General features: G+C 38.0%; 1 protein-coding gene across 1 annotated transcript in view; it reads right to left on the bottom strand.

The window, feature by feature from the left end:
* tmc3 (transmembrane channel like 3) overlaps positions 1-17,084 on the bottom strand; it is a 43,061-nt gene that overhangs the window by 15,711 nt on the left and 10,266 nt on the right. Inside the window, exons 5-14 of the mRNA XM_085461999.1 lie at positions 16,851-16,957; positions 13,546-13,644; positions 13,071-13,213; positions 12,496-12,643; positions 12,346-12,389; positions 10,805-10,952; positions 9,699-9,808; positions 9,160-9,238; positions 6,314-6,568; positions 5,624-5,752 (exon numbers count right to left, since the gene is read on the bottom strand). Of these exons, the coding sequence (XP_085318125.1) occupies positions 5,624-5,752; positions 6,314-6,568; positions 9,160-9,238; positions 9,699-9,808; positions 10,805-10,952; positions 12,346-12,389; positions 12,496-12,643; positions 13,071-13,213; positions 13,546-13,644; positions 16,851-16,957 (1,262 nt within the window). The remainder of the gene's footprint in view (positions 1-5,623; positions 5,753-6,313; positions 6,569-9,159; positions 9,239-9,698; positions 9,809-10,804; positions 10,953-12,345; positions 12,390-12,495; positions 12,644-13,070; positions 13,214-13,545; positions 13,645-16,850; positions 16,958-17,084) is intronic.

The following is a 17,084-nucleotide window of genomic DNA, read 5'->3' as shown; positions in this document are numbered from 1 at the left end:
TAAATACACATTCCTTAACCGTTTATTAATAGGACCTTTGAGCTCAATGGTAATTAATTAGTAGTGGAAATAATTTCTGGTAGCGTTACAGAAATGTAGCAGTGACAATAATACTGTATGCTGTAATTGTACTGGACAATTAGTGATACAAAAAACCTGTTTTACCCTGTGAATAAAAGTATATGTTTTTGTCAATGTACCATAATAACAGAAGCGAAACGCAATATTGTGTCAGGACAATTCACTATTTATGCACAATAAACAAAGGAGCATAGCGCGACAATTTCTGTTCAGCGCCAGACTTGCTTGTAACCTATATCACTAATTATGTTATGAAAATGACGTATTAAGTACTAAAAAACACTGACCTTCGTGTAAATGCTTGGAGCAGACTAACCTGTGAGCTGGAGGGTTCTGGGACGTTATATTTGATCTTTGAATGGCTGCAATCCAGGCCATCCGTCGCGTCTTTGTTACTTCGGAAACATGCCTTGAACAATTTCTCTTCAACGACGTAATCCGATAACAACCGATCTCTTTACCCGTCGGCTTCCCGTGGCTGTCATGCGACCGGCTATTGCAGTTAATAATACAACAGCTTCTTGACATTTTTGTGTTTCTTTTTATCGCTGTATAACTGATTTTAATTGAAAGCCTGCGTGCGCTAGTACCGCTTGCCACGAGTTCCCAGAATCCTTTGTGGTTCTACCCCAGAATGACATCACATTTTCAATCTCTATATGCATGTTACATTTTATATTTGGGGTAAAATATCAAGTCTTTTCAAGTAAACCGGTTCAAGTCCAATTCAAGTCCCAGGTCATTGGTGTAAAAGTCTAAGTCAAGTCACAAGTCTTAGAACATTTTTTCAAGTCAAGTCTAAAGTCATAAAATTAATGACTCGAGTCTGACTCGAGTCCAAGTCATGTGACTCGAGTCCACACCTCTGGATTTAATGATAGTTTTTTCCTCTCAAACCACTTTTATTTTTAACATTTTTACTATATTTTATCATAGCAATCATATTCAGCATTTCCATTAGATTTCCCCCAATATCAAAAATATTTGTGTTATCAGCAAAAATGTGTATTTTTAATAGATCACATACCCTTCAAATGTCATTTATTTAAATAGTGAATAGTTTTGGATCCGGGACAGAACTCTGGATAACATCCAAACATGAGGAGTATTACTCTCCCATCTCACAAATTGTTTCCTGCTGGTCAAATAATTTTTCACGCAATGTAGTACAACCCCTCTGATTAAATATCGTTCCAGTTTATTAATTAATATTTCATAATCACTTGCATCAAATATTGTAAGATTTAGGAATACTCCGGCTGCATGTCGTTTCTACTGTGTAGCATTTATACCCTCCCAAAAAGACAAAAAACAAACTAAAAACCAGCAACAAGCAATTTAAACACAAACAATCACAAAGAAAGCCTGATGCTTAGCCTCATCCACCCCAGCTGTGAAACTCAGAAACCAGTCTTACTTGTTATCATCTATACACCTGGGCCTTACACAGAGTTCTGATTTCTCAGACTTTGTATCTGATTTAGTTCTCAGCTCAGATAAAATAATTATTGTGGGTGATTTTAACATCCATGTAGATGCTAAAAATGACAGCCTCAACATGGCATTTAATCTGTTATTAGACTCAATTGGCTTCTCTCAAAATGTAAAAGAACCCACCCACCACTTTAATCACACTCTAGATCTTGTTTTAACATATGGCATAGAAACTGAACATTTAACAGTGTTTCCTGAAAACCCTCTCCTGTCTGATCATTTCCTGATAACATTTACATTTACAATAATTGATTACACAACAGTGAAGAGTAGACTTTATCAAAGTAGATGTCTTTCTGAAAGCGCTGTAACTAAGTTTAAGAATATAATCCACCCACTGTTATCATCTTCAATGCCCTGTACCAACACAGAGCAGAGCAGCTATCTGAACGCTGCTCCAACAGAGGTCGATTATCTTGTTAATAATTTCACCTCCTCACTACGTACGACTCTGGATACTGTAGCTCCTGTGAAAACTAAGGTCTCTAATCAGAAGTACCTGACTCCGCGGTATAATTCTCAAACACGTAGCCTAAAGCAGATGACTCGTAATCTGGAGAGGAAATGGCGTGTCACAAATTTAGAGGATCATCATTTAGCCTGGAGAAATAGTTTTTTGCTTTATAAGAAAGCCCTCCACAAAGCCAGAACATCTTACTATTCATCACTGATTGAAGAAAATAAGAACAACCCCAGGTTTCTCTTCAGCACTGTAGCCAGGCTGACAAACAGTCAGAGCTCTGTTGAGCCAACCATCCATTTAACGTTAACTAGTAATGACTTCATGAACTTCTTCACAAATAAAATTTTAATCATTAGAGAAAAAATTACCAGTAATCATCCCACAGATGTAATATTATCTACAGCTACTCTTAGTACCATTGATGTTAAGTTAGACTCTTTTTCTCCAATTGATCTTTCTGAGTCAACTTCAATAATTACTTCCTCCAAACCATCAACGTGTCTTTTAGACCCCATTCCTACAAAACTGCTCAAAGAAGTCCTGCCATTAATTAATGCTTCGATCTTAAATATGATCAACCTATCTCTAATGATCGGCTATGTACCACAGGCCTTCAAGCTGGCTGTAGTTAAACCTTTACTCAAAAAGCATCTCTAGACCCAGCAGTCTTAGCTAATTATAGGCCAATCTCCAACCTTCCTTTATATCAAACATCCTTGAAAGAGTAGTTGTCAAACAGCTAACAGATCATCTGCAGAGGTTTATTTGAAGAGTTTCAGTCAGGTTTCAGAGCTCATCACAGCACAGAAACAGCTTTAGTGAAGGTTACAAATGATCTTCTTATGGCCTCTGACAGTGGACTCATCTCTGTGCTTGTCCTGCTAGACCTCAGTGCAGCGTTCGATACTGTCGACCATAATATCCTATTAGAGCGATTAGAACATGCTGTAGGTATTACAGGTACTGCGCTGCAGTGGTTTGTATCATATCTATCTAATAGACTCCAGTTTGTGCATGTAAATGGAGAGTCCTCTTCACACACTGAGGTCAATCATGGAGTTCCACAGGGTTCAGTGCTAGGACCAATTCTGTTTACATTATACATGCTTCCCTTAGGCAGCATCATCAGAAGACATAGCATACATTTACACCGCTATGCTGATGACACCCAGCTCTATCTGTCCATGAAGCCAGATAACACACACCAATGAGTTAAACTGCAGGAATGTCTTAAAGACATAAAGACCTGGATGGCCGCTAACTTTCTGCTTCTTAATTCAGATAAAACTGAGATTATTGTACTCGGCCCTGAAAATCTTAGAAATATGGTATCTAAGCAGATTCTTACTCTGGATGTCATTACCTTGGCCTCCAGTAACGCTGTGAGGAACCTTGGAGTCATTTTTGACCAGGACATGTCCTTCAACGCACATATTAAACAAATATGTAAGACTGCTTTCTTCCATTTGTGCAACATCTCTAAAATTAGAAATATCCTGTCTCAGAGTGACGCTGAAAAACTAGTTCATGCATTTATTACTTCCAGGCTGGACGACTGTAATTCATTATTATCAGGAAGTCCAAAAAACTCCCTGAAAAGCCTTCAGCTAATCCAAAATGCTGCACCAAGAGTCCTGACAGGGACTAGAAAGAGAGAGCAGATTTCTCCTGTTTTGGCTTCCTGTTAAATCCACAATTCAAAATCCTGCTCCTCACATACAAGGTCTTAAATAATCAGGCCCCATCTTATCTTAATGACCTTGTAGTACCATATCACCCTATTAGAGCACTTCGCTCTCGCTCTGCAGGCCTACTTGTTGTTCCTAGAGTATTTAAAAGTAGAATGGGAGGCAGAGCCTTCAGTTTTCAGGCCCCTCTTCTGTGGAACCAGCTTCCAGTTTGGATTCAGGAGACAGACACTATCTCTACTTTCAAGATTAGGCTTCAAACTTTCCTTTTTGCTAAAGCATATAGTTAGGGCTGGACCAGGTGACCCTGAATCCTCCCTTAGTTATGCTGCAATAGACGTAGGCTGCCGGGGATTCCCATGATGCATTGAGTTTTTCCTTTCCAGTCACCTTTCTCACTCACTATGTATTAATAGACCTCTCTGCATTGTTATTAACCTCTGTCTCTCTTCCACAGCATGTCTTTATCCTGTCTTCCTTCTCTCACCCAGGGGCGACTGTGGCTCAGGGGGTTGGGAATTGCATCTGTAACCGGAAGGTCGCCGGTTCGATCCCCGGGCTCTCTGTCCTGGTCGTTGTGTCCTTGGGCAAGACACTTTACCCTACTTGCCTACTGGTGTTGGCCAGAGGGGCCGATGGTGCGATATGGCAGCCTCGCTTCTGTCAGTCTGCCCCAGGGCAGCTGTGGCTACAACCGTAGCTGCCTCCACCAGTGTGTGAATGTGAGAGTGAATGAATAGTGGCATTGTAAAGCGCTTTGGGTGCCTTGAAAAGCGCTATATAAATCCAATCCATTATTATCACCCCAACCAATCACAGCAGATGGCCCCGCCCCTCCCTGAGCCTGGTTCTGCCGGAGGTTTCTTCCTGTTAAAAGGGAGTTTTTCCTTCCCACTGTTGCCAAAGTGCTGCTCATAGGGGGTCATATGATTGTTGGGTTTTTCTCTGTATCTATGAAGCGCCTTGAGGCGACTTTTGTTGTGATTTGGCGCTATATAAATAAAATTGAATTGAATTGAATTATAATCTGCTCGACTGATCCAATTAATGCCCGTGCAGTTGAATGGTTCAGTCTGAATCCATACTGACTGTCAGATGTTTCTGGTTTTCTGGTTTTCCCCTGGTTGTGGTCTCTTGTGATTACTGTCAAACTGCAAAAACTGAAAAAAAAAAATTATTGAAACTATTATCAATTAGGGTGGCACAATAAAGTGTAATTCTGTTTGGCCTAGTGATTTTAGGATAGCCCAACTGTTGTGTTAATTCGTTCGTTTTTTATGAGTTTTTTTAATTCAACAGGACAATGTTAAAGTCACCACAGATAAATATATCTGATTTGATATAATTTGAACGCTAGACCTTGGTGCTTTATATATACAGCAAATATGAGAACATTTTTTTATATTCCTTGCAAATTTCAATTGTTATACATTGACTAATAAGTTATCAAACACAGTTATCATAGCTTCCACCACCTTGTAATCTATTTTTTATCCACGTACACAGCCCCCCCCCCCCCCCCTTTTCCTGGGTTGAAAAGTCCAGTTGAAAGTCCATCCCTGTTTCTGCATTAATCCATATTTCAGATACAGCAATAATTTTGAAAGCTTTTGTGAACTGATTTAAATATTCTTTAACGTTATTGATCATTTATCATTATCATTTAATGGTGTGATTAAACTGTTCATCACTGTGGCAGCAACAGCTGATGTCTTCAGTGTTGGAGAAGAAATCATTCTCTGGGTCTATTTCCTTTTTCAGGTCTGAAACATTATGACCTGTGTATTGTGTATGTATACAGAATTCCATTCAATAGAATAAGAATAAATACCTTAATTCTCATGTTTAGCATTTACTTGCTAAATTTTGTAAAAGCAAAAGCTTGCAACCAACTTACAAATTTGCTCTCTAAATCCCAGCAGCAGCAGTCACTGAGGTAGCGAACCACTAGACCTCTGATGAAGTCAATGAGCAGGATGCTCGCCACTGTGAAGATCATGTCAATGATGGACAGCTTCAACATCTCCTAAAGACACAATATACACATATTCATCAGGGAAATTTACAAATACTATATACAAGTATTTTATTTTACATACACACACACACACACATACATATATATATCATATATTCCAGGCATAACATTATGACCACTGACAGGTTAAGTGAATAATACTGATTATCTCTCCTGCTACTGGGTGGAATACATTAGTGAGCAAGTTAATATTTTGCCCTCAAAGTTTGGCAAGCGTAAGGATTTGAGCAACCTGAAGGACTGGTTCAGAGGAGCTCCAAAGCTTTTGGGGTGTTCCCACTTTCACAGTTGGGAACCAGCGACAGGGTTATGGGCTCGTGTGGCTCATTGATGCACATGGCGAGGAGAGCTTGCCTACGTGTTCCGATCTAACAGATGAGCTACTGTAGCTCAAGCAATTCTGAAAAAGTGGTTCTGATAGAAAGGTGTTAGAATACACAATGCATCACTATCATTTGATGTTTTGGCAACAGGCAGGTGGTCATAATGTTTATATATATTTTTATCATTTCCACAAATATACACCGTTATCCAATCAGAAAGCAAAACCTGTCCAACATAGGTCTCCCAGCACTGATCCTGTTGTCGGGTGTTCTTTTCAAACACAGCTGTCTGGTTGTAGACGTCCCCTGAGCTGCTCCTGCTGGTTACAGCCAGCACTGTGGCGATGGTTGCTGTGGTGCTGTTGTGATTCTTAGAGAGGGAGATATCTGACACTAGGGTGGAGAGGCTGTTTCCCTCAGGATGAGATATTGTGGCCAGAAAGGAGCTGGACTCATTCCAGTTACTGTTACTCACGTGGACCTTGAAGACAGATCACAATCCATACAGCTGTGTGCTATGCTTTAATTATATGAGTGACTTCAAAGGTATTTCTTAATTCAAGGTCTGCATCCTTAGAAGCTCCATGATGACCGAGAAGGAGCTTCTTCTCTTTATCACAGCGTATTTGTGAAAAACAATGCACAAACTATAGTTCCTAGTAAGTCTAGGAAAAGATACACAAATTATAATACAGACAACTATTTTAATTGTCAGCGATGTAGTGTATTGATTTGTTAGATAACATTTACTTGTGATTAATGGCAGTTTCCACCAATTAATGGTTTCTGTTAATAAATGAGAATAACCTAAGTTATGTGTGAACTTAGGTCAAGAAAAGATGTTTAAAATGCTAAAGATACTAAACTCAATTTATATATATATATATATATATATATATATATATATATATATATATATATATATATATATATATATAATTATGTATTTTTTATGTATTTTTTATATATTTATATGTTTTATATATTTATACAGCGCCAAATCACTGCTCAAGATGCTGTAGATTCCCGTCAGTAACACTTTCGGTCCGCTAGTAAAACGTAGTTCTATTAATCTGCGCTCATTACTCTCGAACCGGAACCGGATGTAAGTCCCAAAAAACTGAATTGGAGAACTGAAACTGAATGGTGAGAAGTGAATCTGAAATTATTCAAGAACTAAATTTTTAAAGGATAAAATACAGTTTCAAAGCAAATGAATTCAATTTCAAAATATAAAATTCAATTTCAATTTAGTGATGATCCTTTTCAAACCAATAAATTGAATTTCAAATTAGGCTAATTCAAATTCAGTTTTTAAAAACATTTATTCAAGTTACAATTCAGATTCAATCCGAGCAATTCAAATTCAAATTTAACTTATTCAACTTCAGTTTCTGATGGCACAGATTTCAGCCCGTAGAGATGCCCTGTCTCAAAGTGAAGCTGAAAAACCTGTTCGTGCATTTATCACTTCTAGGCTGGACTACTGTAATTTGTAATGTCAGGATGTCCTAAAAACTCCCTGAAAAGCCTTCAGTCGCTCTATTCCACAGCATGTCTTTTGTTCCGTCTTCTCTCTCTCACCCCAACCAGTCACGGCAGATGGCCCCGCCAAACACTGAAGCATATTAAACTTCACACCACTAAACAGACCCAGCTTTGGTATCAAAACTGAATTGTATGTGCAGAAGATTTTAAAAGTTATACACAACTGAAGGGAAATCTGGATTTATTTAGTATCAATTTTCCATAGCATCTACACAAACTCTAAAACATGTAAGTTGGTTTTTTGACTGCTTATATTTTAATGTAAAAGCTTTAAAAGCATCACTAACTCGTTACACATCTGAAACTGTAGAATTTTGACATTTTAGACTCTTGTTAATATTTTTGCTACAGGATATTTGAGTGAGATAAAAACAATTACATTTGAGTTTATTCCTTGACTGCATTCCTTGGACCATCCTTTTCAAAAAATATTCTAGAACCACCAATGCGCAATGAATCTTGGGATAGAGTGGGCCACCAAGGTTCCGCCTCATGGATCCTTCAGATCCCGGGAAAACAGTCTTCTTCGCATTGCTGTGACATAATCAGCCTTCAAATGTGGCCTTTGAAGGATGCAACCCCTGAATTTAGACGTCTAAAATGTAGGACTGAGCATTGTAGCATATTAGCTTATTTAGCCTACACAATTAGCATTAGCATTAGTATAAAGATAGTAGAAAATAATTCCAAACTAGTTAGTTTATGTGCATAAAAAGTAAACAGAATACCTGGACACATTTTAAAGACACTGAAGATAGAATGAACTGTGTTTACCTTCTTAAAGTCTCAACTTTGGCTTTAAAATGTAGCAAAGTAATACCACTGGAATTGTGTTGTTAGCATAACAAGTTTACCAGTTATTTTCTGTCCAATGTGTTGCTCATGTCAACATTAAAATAACCTACATACTGAATTTTCACTTGAATGATATGTATCTCAGTTTAACTGTTTAAAGCCATATGTATTGTATTTGATGAGATTTTGTGAGTTAGGGACTTTTACATCAGTGATATTTCTCCCCTTAACAATCAATTCCACACTATATTTTTAAATAATAAATTGCAACAAAAAATAAATAAAATGCCTGAGTCACAATACAGATTTAAACTCATATTAATATTCATCAATATTCGCCTCTGTCAGTGCGCCCCAGGGTGGCTGTGGCTACAATGTAGCTGCCATCACCAGTGTGTGAATGTGTGTGTGAATGGGTGGATGACTGAATGTGTAAAGCGCTTTGGGGTCCTTAGGGACCAGTAAAGCACTATATAAATACAGGCCATTTACCATTTACTTTTTTAATTTCATCAGAAGGTCCACTAAATACTGCATTTTCAAAACATGATTTTTGTAGCAATTCTTCCATGGTTAAATATTTGGTAACTTGTTTGTGCTATTTTCTAGTAACTGTGGCAAAATGAATGACCAGCAAATTAAATTATTAATCTTATATTATTTTCTAAATAGTGTTCAAATTTGAAACTAGATAACAAATTCTTAACTGGGGCTAGTTAACATACTCACAGCAGAGCTCATACTGTTGACTTTATCAAGGAGAGCAATGATGAGACTGTAGAGATTCCCAAGGTATAAGACAAGGACCCTGTAAATTGATGAGCATTGTAAGACCTTTCAGTTATTATATAAATACTGCTCCAATGAGGGCTCTCATCAGATCTTGATGAATGAAATAGTCAAAGTAAAAATTGTTACTGACAAACATTGTATAATTTGTTGAGAACAAAACAACCTAACCCACAAACCAAACTAACTTTGGTTAGTAGAAACTATATTATTAATACCAGTTACCCATAAAATCACCACAAACTTTAAAAAACCATAAAACCAGTTTTTGTACTACTTAGGTTTTAAATTAAAGACTTTAAAAACATGCAGGGCCTGAGTAAGTTGCAACTCGTATCACTTGTCACATAACTAACCAAAGTTAAGGGAAAATTTTAACTTAGAATTTTTGGCATAAAAGTGTAAGGGTTCCGTTCATTTTCTGAATAGTATAGTATGCCATTATTGTGTCATTATAGGCTGTGGTTAGACAATGGTACCTGGCCAACTGGAATCGCAGTGAGGTTCGTGGGTGGTACATCTCCAGCTGAGCCACCAGTTCAAAAGCAGATGGAGCAATCATGGTGATGAGAGAAACCACTACACTCACCTGGAATGTAGATGGATACATAAGTAACTGATGGGTAGTTGGTAGTTGGAGAAAAGTTTGTTATTTTAACTGAAATGCATGTAACAAATATGTCTCATTGTTTCTAACAATTTCAGTGATTTCCGAGGGTCCTAATTAATTGATTCATTGATTAATTCATTCATTGAATGTTTATAATAACTGAACATGCTCATTAGGTGCAGTTTTCAGTTATGCGTGTGTGGCAAGAAGTTCGGCTATAAGCACCCAAGTGGCAGTGGCAGTGTACTTTTCACCACTACATCAGTCACTTTAGTGACGTAATGCTTGGATACAGCTGCTTGCCCATGAAAACCTATGAAGCTCTATGCAATGTTCCTGAGCTCTGATGGCCACTACATCCCACAGTATCCGCTGACCCCACTTTGCAATTTTCCGTGCCTTTTTCAGTCACTTCCAGTGTGGCATAATGCCACTAGCGGTTGACTGCGGAGTATTTGATGGTTGCACGGTACTGCAATGCCCTCTCACTGAGCTCCTGAGAAAGAACGATTATTTCACAAATGTTTGTATAAGCAGTCTGCATGCCTCTACAACTGTGACCATGAAAGTGATTGGAACACCTGAATTCAATAATTTGAATGAATGAGTAAATCCTTTGGGCAACAATGTGTGTTATAAAAAACAGGTCAAAAGATGTAGGCATGTAGCAGTTTTACAGCTTCTGTTGAGAAAAAGAAATTCTGTATGTGTGTATGCACACAGAGTACACATGTACGTGTGTTGCACAGTTGATCAGCATAGCTTACACATTTTGTTGTGAGAGTGAGCTGGTTGCTGTAAGGTGACTAAAGCTCTCTAAACCTGGCAGATGGATATATACATTTAGTAGTTGCCTTCCACTGGATCCATGTCAAGTCTCCACTTTCAGTGGTTCCTTAGAACTGTATTGTATATTGGATTATCCAATTAAAATAACTGATGATAAGGATGGTGACGTCCAGTCTGTTCCTGTACCTCATTCTTCTCCCATAGCGTCAGCTCCGGCTTCTCCTGCTCCAGTTTCTGAGAACGATCCACCACAAAGTAAATGATGTATATGCTCCCTGCTAAAGAGAGGAGCACCAGGATGTTGGCCAAGATCCGTAGACTGATCAGAACTGCACTGAGGGAAAACACAGTGTCATTGGCAATGATCAGTTAGAAAAGTGGATGTAATTGTGATGCACTATTCTTAGTAGACATCTGAAGTGTATGTTGGATGTTCTGAACAACATACACTTCGGATAAGGTGTCACACACACCTCTTTTTGCTATTGCTGACTCTTTCATTATTTACATAGACTTTCAAAAGGACCACCTTCAGCCATGAGTCTGTCTGTAGGATTTTAGCCTCCCTATACCAACACTGAACCTAGAATATAAAATGTCAAGGATTTGGACATGTATAGATTTTAAACATTAGAAAATCTTTGGGTTTAATCAACTTAGACTTCTGCCTAAAGTAAAGTATTGTAGCTCAGTGTCACCAATGATTTACATGTCACTGCCATTTTCAGTTTCAGGACATGCACTTGTTTTTCAAGGAATTGTGGCTACTTAAAGATCTGTATCCATCCATCTCCTGTCATTTATCCAAGCACAGCAGTCTAAGCAGAATTTACCTCCCCTTCCCCAGCCACCTCATCGTTATCTTCTGAGATAATCTAAGAAATCTCTTCAAGTCAAGTCAAGTCAAGTTGGCTTTATTGTCACTTCAACCATATACAGATAGTACACAGTGAAGCGAAACAACGTTCCTCCAGGACCAAGGTGCTACATGCAACATAAATTTACAACATAAATTAACAGAAAACACTAAACTAGCTAACTAAGAGGCCTAGTTAGCTGGCTAGCAGAGACAAGACAGACTGACCTAACATAAATTACAACATAAATAACAAAAACTAACTATCTAAGGAAGACTTTTTTTTTTGTTAACAGACAGCAGACAACAAAGTGCACGTGCAAATGTGCAAACAAGAGCAACAAAGTGACAGTGTGACAAAAAAACACACACAACGTAACATAATAATAAGGTTTTATGATGATGAGTTGAGGTAGTGGAGGAACAGTAAACATTCCTTAGTGTAGCAGCAAAAGGCATCTTTCAGCATGCCTTGAGCCTAGCCTGAGGTACCTGCCCATCTTACAATGCTGTGATTGCAGCCATTCACCAAATCAATGGTTTTTGATCAATGAATATCATGAATATTTGCATATTAATGATCATGAAACTGACCTCATAGCCCATTGTTCATTCTGTGGGCTGGTTTCAGTCATTATGCACTAAATGTACTGTTTATAAGGTTGGGGAAACCTGCAGTCAGCTGAGGCTGAAAAAGTCACTTGGCTGAGTGACGAAACGCTTCTGCATTGAACGCTACGTCCAGATGAACAGAAGCAACTTCTTGGGGTAGTAAATAAACAGTCACTCACCTATAGCTTCAATAGACTGAGCTGGAGGAAGCTGGACAAACAGAAAACATACAAAACAATGCTCACAAACAAGCACTTACAGACTGGTATCCTTCTTCTTTTCTTGCTCCTCGACAATGGCTTCCTGTGCAGAAAAATATTGATAGTCACTTGTGCTTAGGTCATAATTTAAATATCTTGTTCTTAAAAAAGAAATTAATTGCACAGTTCAAGTTACATTCTTCTCTGACCCTGATGTTGTTAACAATGGCAGCTCCTTTGCTCTCTGCAGCCTCTGGGTTTCCTATCAGGTAATCCCAGGCACAGAACACTCTCCAGCAGAAAGTGAAGCTTTCATCAGAAGCACTGGCCAGGCTCAGGCGTGAATTCTTTGCCATTCTGCAGAAATATTATTTTTCAGGGCATGTTATCAGACGATATATTTTGCACATCTTGTTTTCATTTTAATAATAACAGTCCTTCACCATCAGTGAAGCATTAACAGCAACAGGGAGAAGAGAACAATGTGATGCCTTGTGCGATGTTATGCTGGGAAACATTGGGTCCTGACCTTTTTATTTTATATTAAGTTGCTGATTATTAAATGTTGCAAAGATTGGAAATTATGCTAAACATTACTCTGACCATGTTATTGTGAAATGTTATAGATTCAGTAGGGATAAGTAAAGATTAGATTAACTTTTAACTCTTTTTTCCCAGTTTTTCCTCAATTTTTAACAAACTTGAAATCATTCTAAGACATCACATTGCTAACCCATCAGATAATTATAGCATCAGTATAAGTTTTAAAGAGCATAATGATTACTTTCGCAACAGAATGATGAAACTGTAGGCAAAGACAGCCATTCCAACCAGGAAGTAGGCAAGGGGTAATCGGTACCCTGCACTGCCGATTTTCCTCACCCTGCCATAGTAACCATAGAATAACACAGAGTACTGGAGGTAGCCCTGTGACGAATCAAAGACAACACATTTTCACAAACACACATGGCAATGCACACAAAGAGATAAAAATGGTGAAAAGGAAAACAGTAAAGGAAATCAGTTGGAGCATGATCATTAGTATCCATTAGATGAAATGTTTATATAGGGATGAAAGAATTATGTCTTTACTTGCTCAGTCCTATATTCTAACTCTAATGCAACTTTTGGACTGGAAGAGGTTTCGATCGGTTTTATCTTAATTGGTCAGAAAGGGAGTAAAATAATGTTTAAATAATGTTCTAGTCTATCTGTAAGTAATGTGCTATTGATAGAACAGTAAAAAGAAAGAAGCTTGCCCCAAGAGACCAGATGGTGTCCAGGTCCTGGGCTGAAGCCAGGTGTTCCTTGGGAATAGTTTTACTTCTTGTTGTTCCAAATGGTGCTCCAGCCAGCAGCTAGTGCACACAAACATAGTTCAGTGCACTGTAATTGTAATAAATAAAATGCATTTCAGTCATGTTATCTACAGGTGACCATATCTATTTGGTGGTATGACTCTTCTGGGACTTCCCCTTCCTTCATCCAGAGCCAGAGAGCAATAGCAAGACTTGACAATTCGTACAAGGACATCAGTTTCGCTGACAGCTGAGCTGAGCTGATATTAAGATCGCCTACTGATCTGCAGCTGGACTTTGTAACATTATGCTTGATTTTTTTAGTCCATGCCTCCTGGTTACGGTTTTGCTAGGTTTAGGCACATGGCAGCGTTAGTGTTAGGTAAAGATCAGTGCAAGGTTACAGAAACTCTGTTGTGATTTTTAAAATTAAAAAAAACTTGGTGTTACTGTTGGATTTTTGATAACCCTTTCATCCCTCCATCCATCTACCTGCATAACAAGATAATTTAATACAATATAATAGCCCTTTATTGACATTGTACATGTACAACCTAACTGTTGGTGCTCCACAACAACTGTGCAGGTGTGAAGCATAAATAGTAAGACAGCAGGGATAAAAAGACATGAGAAATATATACAATAGAAGAACAAGTTGCAAAGGACTTGGTCTGAGTAGCCTCTGAGTGTGAGTGGCCCGAGTGATGAGGTTTACTTAGACAGTTGTTCAGGTGTTAACAATACAAATGGCCTAGCAATGTCAAAGCATCCCAAATGGAAAAGATATACAGTATATAAATCTTATAAAGTTTGTATCTGTCTTGTGTGAAACTTGTATGAAAAGCATACAAGAGTGAAAAAAGATATAAGATCCCTTGAAAAATTATATAATGAAACTTGTATGTTTTGTATACTTACTAAAACAATATATGAAAGTAATGAGAAAGTGGCCACTTTCATGAGTAATCACATATAAGTTTTTACTATTTCTTTTCCATATGGGATGTGAGGGGTTGTAGATCTGCCTTTTGGAATGAGCTTAAAGATCGTCACCCAGAAGCTTTGTGAGTATTATTATTTTCAAAAATCAACCAACTGTTGGTGTGATTATTATAAAACAACAACCAGGAGGAGCATGTTAATGATTTAAAGGTAGTACCGTAGAAACAAAGAACACAATTTGAAGCACAGTGCGCCATATTAGATTGAAATCTTGCACTGTCCCCACAGTCAAATACGGAGGTAGAAACATTGTTACCAACAAGGGTTTCTCCACCATGTTTTCCCTGGGGATCAAATACTTATTTCAGTTGGCCATGCAAGTCAATTTCTAACTTTTAGCCAATATGTTTTCTACTGGGGTTTTTTTGATTAAAATTAAATGTTTGTTTTTTGGAGGATGTTAATTTCTTTATAAGTGAGCAAACCTACAGCTTCAGCAGCACAGGCTCAAACAAGCCTGTGTTCCACTGTGTGCAGTACATTGAACAACTGAACATTGAACATTGACTGAGGAGCACTGTAAATGTTTTTGAGAGTGTGTTATTAAAGAAAGACAGTGATAACTCCGGTGGACTGACCCTACATTCAAACTCTGTTGAATAATTGGTAAATGGACTGGTTCTTTAATACTCTATGTCAAACTTGCCTCATTCACACAAACACTGTTTTTCTGTACTCTTTCTATGCTAGTGATTTCTATTTAACATTAACATGCATTCATGCTCCAATGGATGCATTAGAGAGCAACATGGGTTTAGTGTCTTGCCCAAGGACATTTGACAAGAAGAGCTCAAACTACCAAGCTTCTGATTAGTAAGTGGCCTGCTCTGCTACCTGAGCTACGGCCACCCACTCAATTCCCAGTACAATACAGAAACATGAAAATGAGAACCTATAATGTTTGATAGCAAACAATATTATTCACTAAGCAAGGTGAGATAAAGGTGAGACGTGCAAATAGGAACAGCAGAGTGGTAATTCCAACAAACCATGAAGTGAGAAAGCAGAAAAATGGAGGATCAAGATATGCAGTGGGAATGACATTGTAAGTTATGTCTGAGAAAATTGCTTGTGTCTGCATGTCAGTGTTAGATATATATCCAGGTGCACCCCCATCCCACTATTACTGTCCGTGCCTTGCCTTGCAAATATTCTATAATCTGTACTAAAGGACAAATCAACAATATATTTACTGGGGTAAAAATTAAATACAAAACTCATCATTGACCATTTGTGTAGGTTTTATTATTTAAGATATTTAACATTTAAATTTAAAAGAAAAGAAAAGGACAGGATATGTGCTGAAAGAGTCCTGCAAGAAAATATTGTCAAACAGTACAGTACAACAAATACCTGAGGAAAACTAAGCGCTTAAATACACTCAAGGTAATTAGGGAGAGGGGAGGAAGCTGGGGAAGACAAGACACAGGTGGATAAAAGATCAAATCTAGCTAACGAGAGAAGGGCAAGCAAAACTAAAGACAATGCACACAACATTACCATGGTAACAAATGAAAACAGGACGTAACTAAACACAGGACACAAGAATGCAAACTTGATATGGAGAACACAGATGGGCAGAAAACATCCAACTATGAAAACAAAATACAACCTGAAAATATCATGGACCCCCCCGAAAACAAAACAAAACAACAAAACAACAAAAAAAAAACCAGAAATTAAGGCTAGAATATGAAAATCCAAACAAGAATAAAGAGGGATATGCAGAGGGTATAATAACAAGTGCAGGGTCAAAGACCCCAGATCATCTGACAGATGACAGTCGATCCAGCACGAACTATATGCTTTATCAAAAATGGATCTTTTTTGGTGGTTTTGGTGCAGACTCGTCAAACTCTGGACTTAAATGTAACTGATATCTGTAAAGAAGAGTGGAGCAAATTCCAGCAGGATGTGAAAGACTCATTGCCAGTTAAACTCAACATTTTCACAGCACCGTATGAGAAATAGAAGTTAACACGCATTTATGAATAGAAAATTGCTATCATAGATATCTCTAAGAGTCATAAATCTTGCAATGAGTCTGAATTAGTTGGCGCCAATGAGTGCAATTCATCTATGATATCTCTCTGTCCAGCAGGGGACTTAACTTAGCTGCTGCTAAGTGGTTGTATTAGGATTATATTCCTGTATAAAAGCAAGGTTGTCAAGTGCCTGTGTAGTTTTGCAGCTGGATTACCATTCTAAAGAAACTAGAACTTTCTAGTCCATCCATCCATATATGGTATGAGAGATTTTCTGACCTCTGGTAGGACAATGAAGGCTCCAGTCATGATGGTGAGAACAATGTTGATCCCAAACAACCAGCGGAGGAAGATAAAGTAGGAGGCCACGCCTGACCCAAAGTGACCTCAGCAAGTCAGAGGAAACATCAAAATAAGACTGATTAATACGTTGCACATAGTTCACACACAAACACTGCTGTAGGTGTACACCACTGACAGTAATGCATTTTAATGGTGCTGTTTGATCAAAAA

Source organism: Copadichromis virginalis, linkage group LG1, assembly GCF_057382275.1.
Source record: "Copadichromis virginalis isolate Kocher_CV1m ecotype Utaka linkage group LG1, C_Virginalis_male_GT1.1, whole genome shotgun sequence".
In the NCBI taxonomy this organism is placed as follows: domain Eukaryota; kingdom Metazoa; phylum Chordata; class Actinopteri; order Cichliformes; family Cichlidae; genus Copadichromis; species Copadichromis virginalis.
The sequence above is the reverse complement of the archived record's forward strand: the minus strand, read 5'-3'. Positions and strand labels throughout refer to the sequence as shown.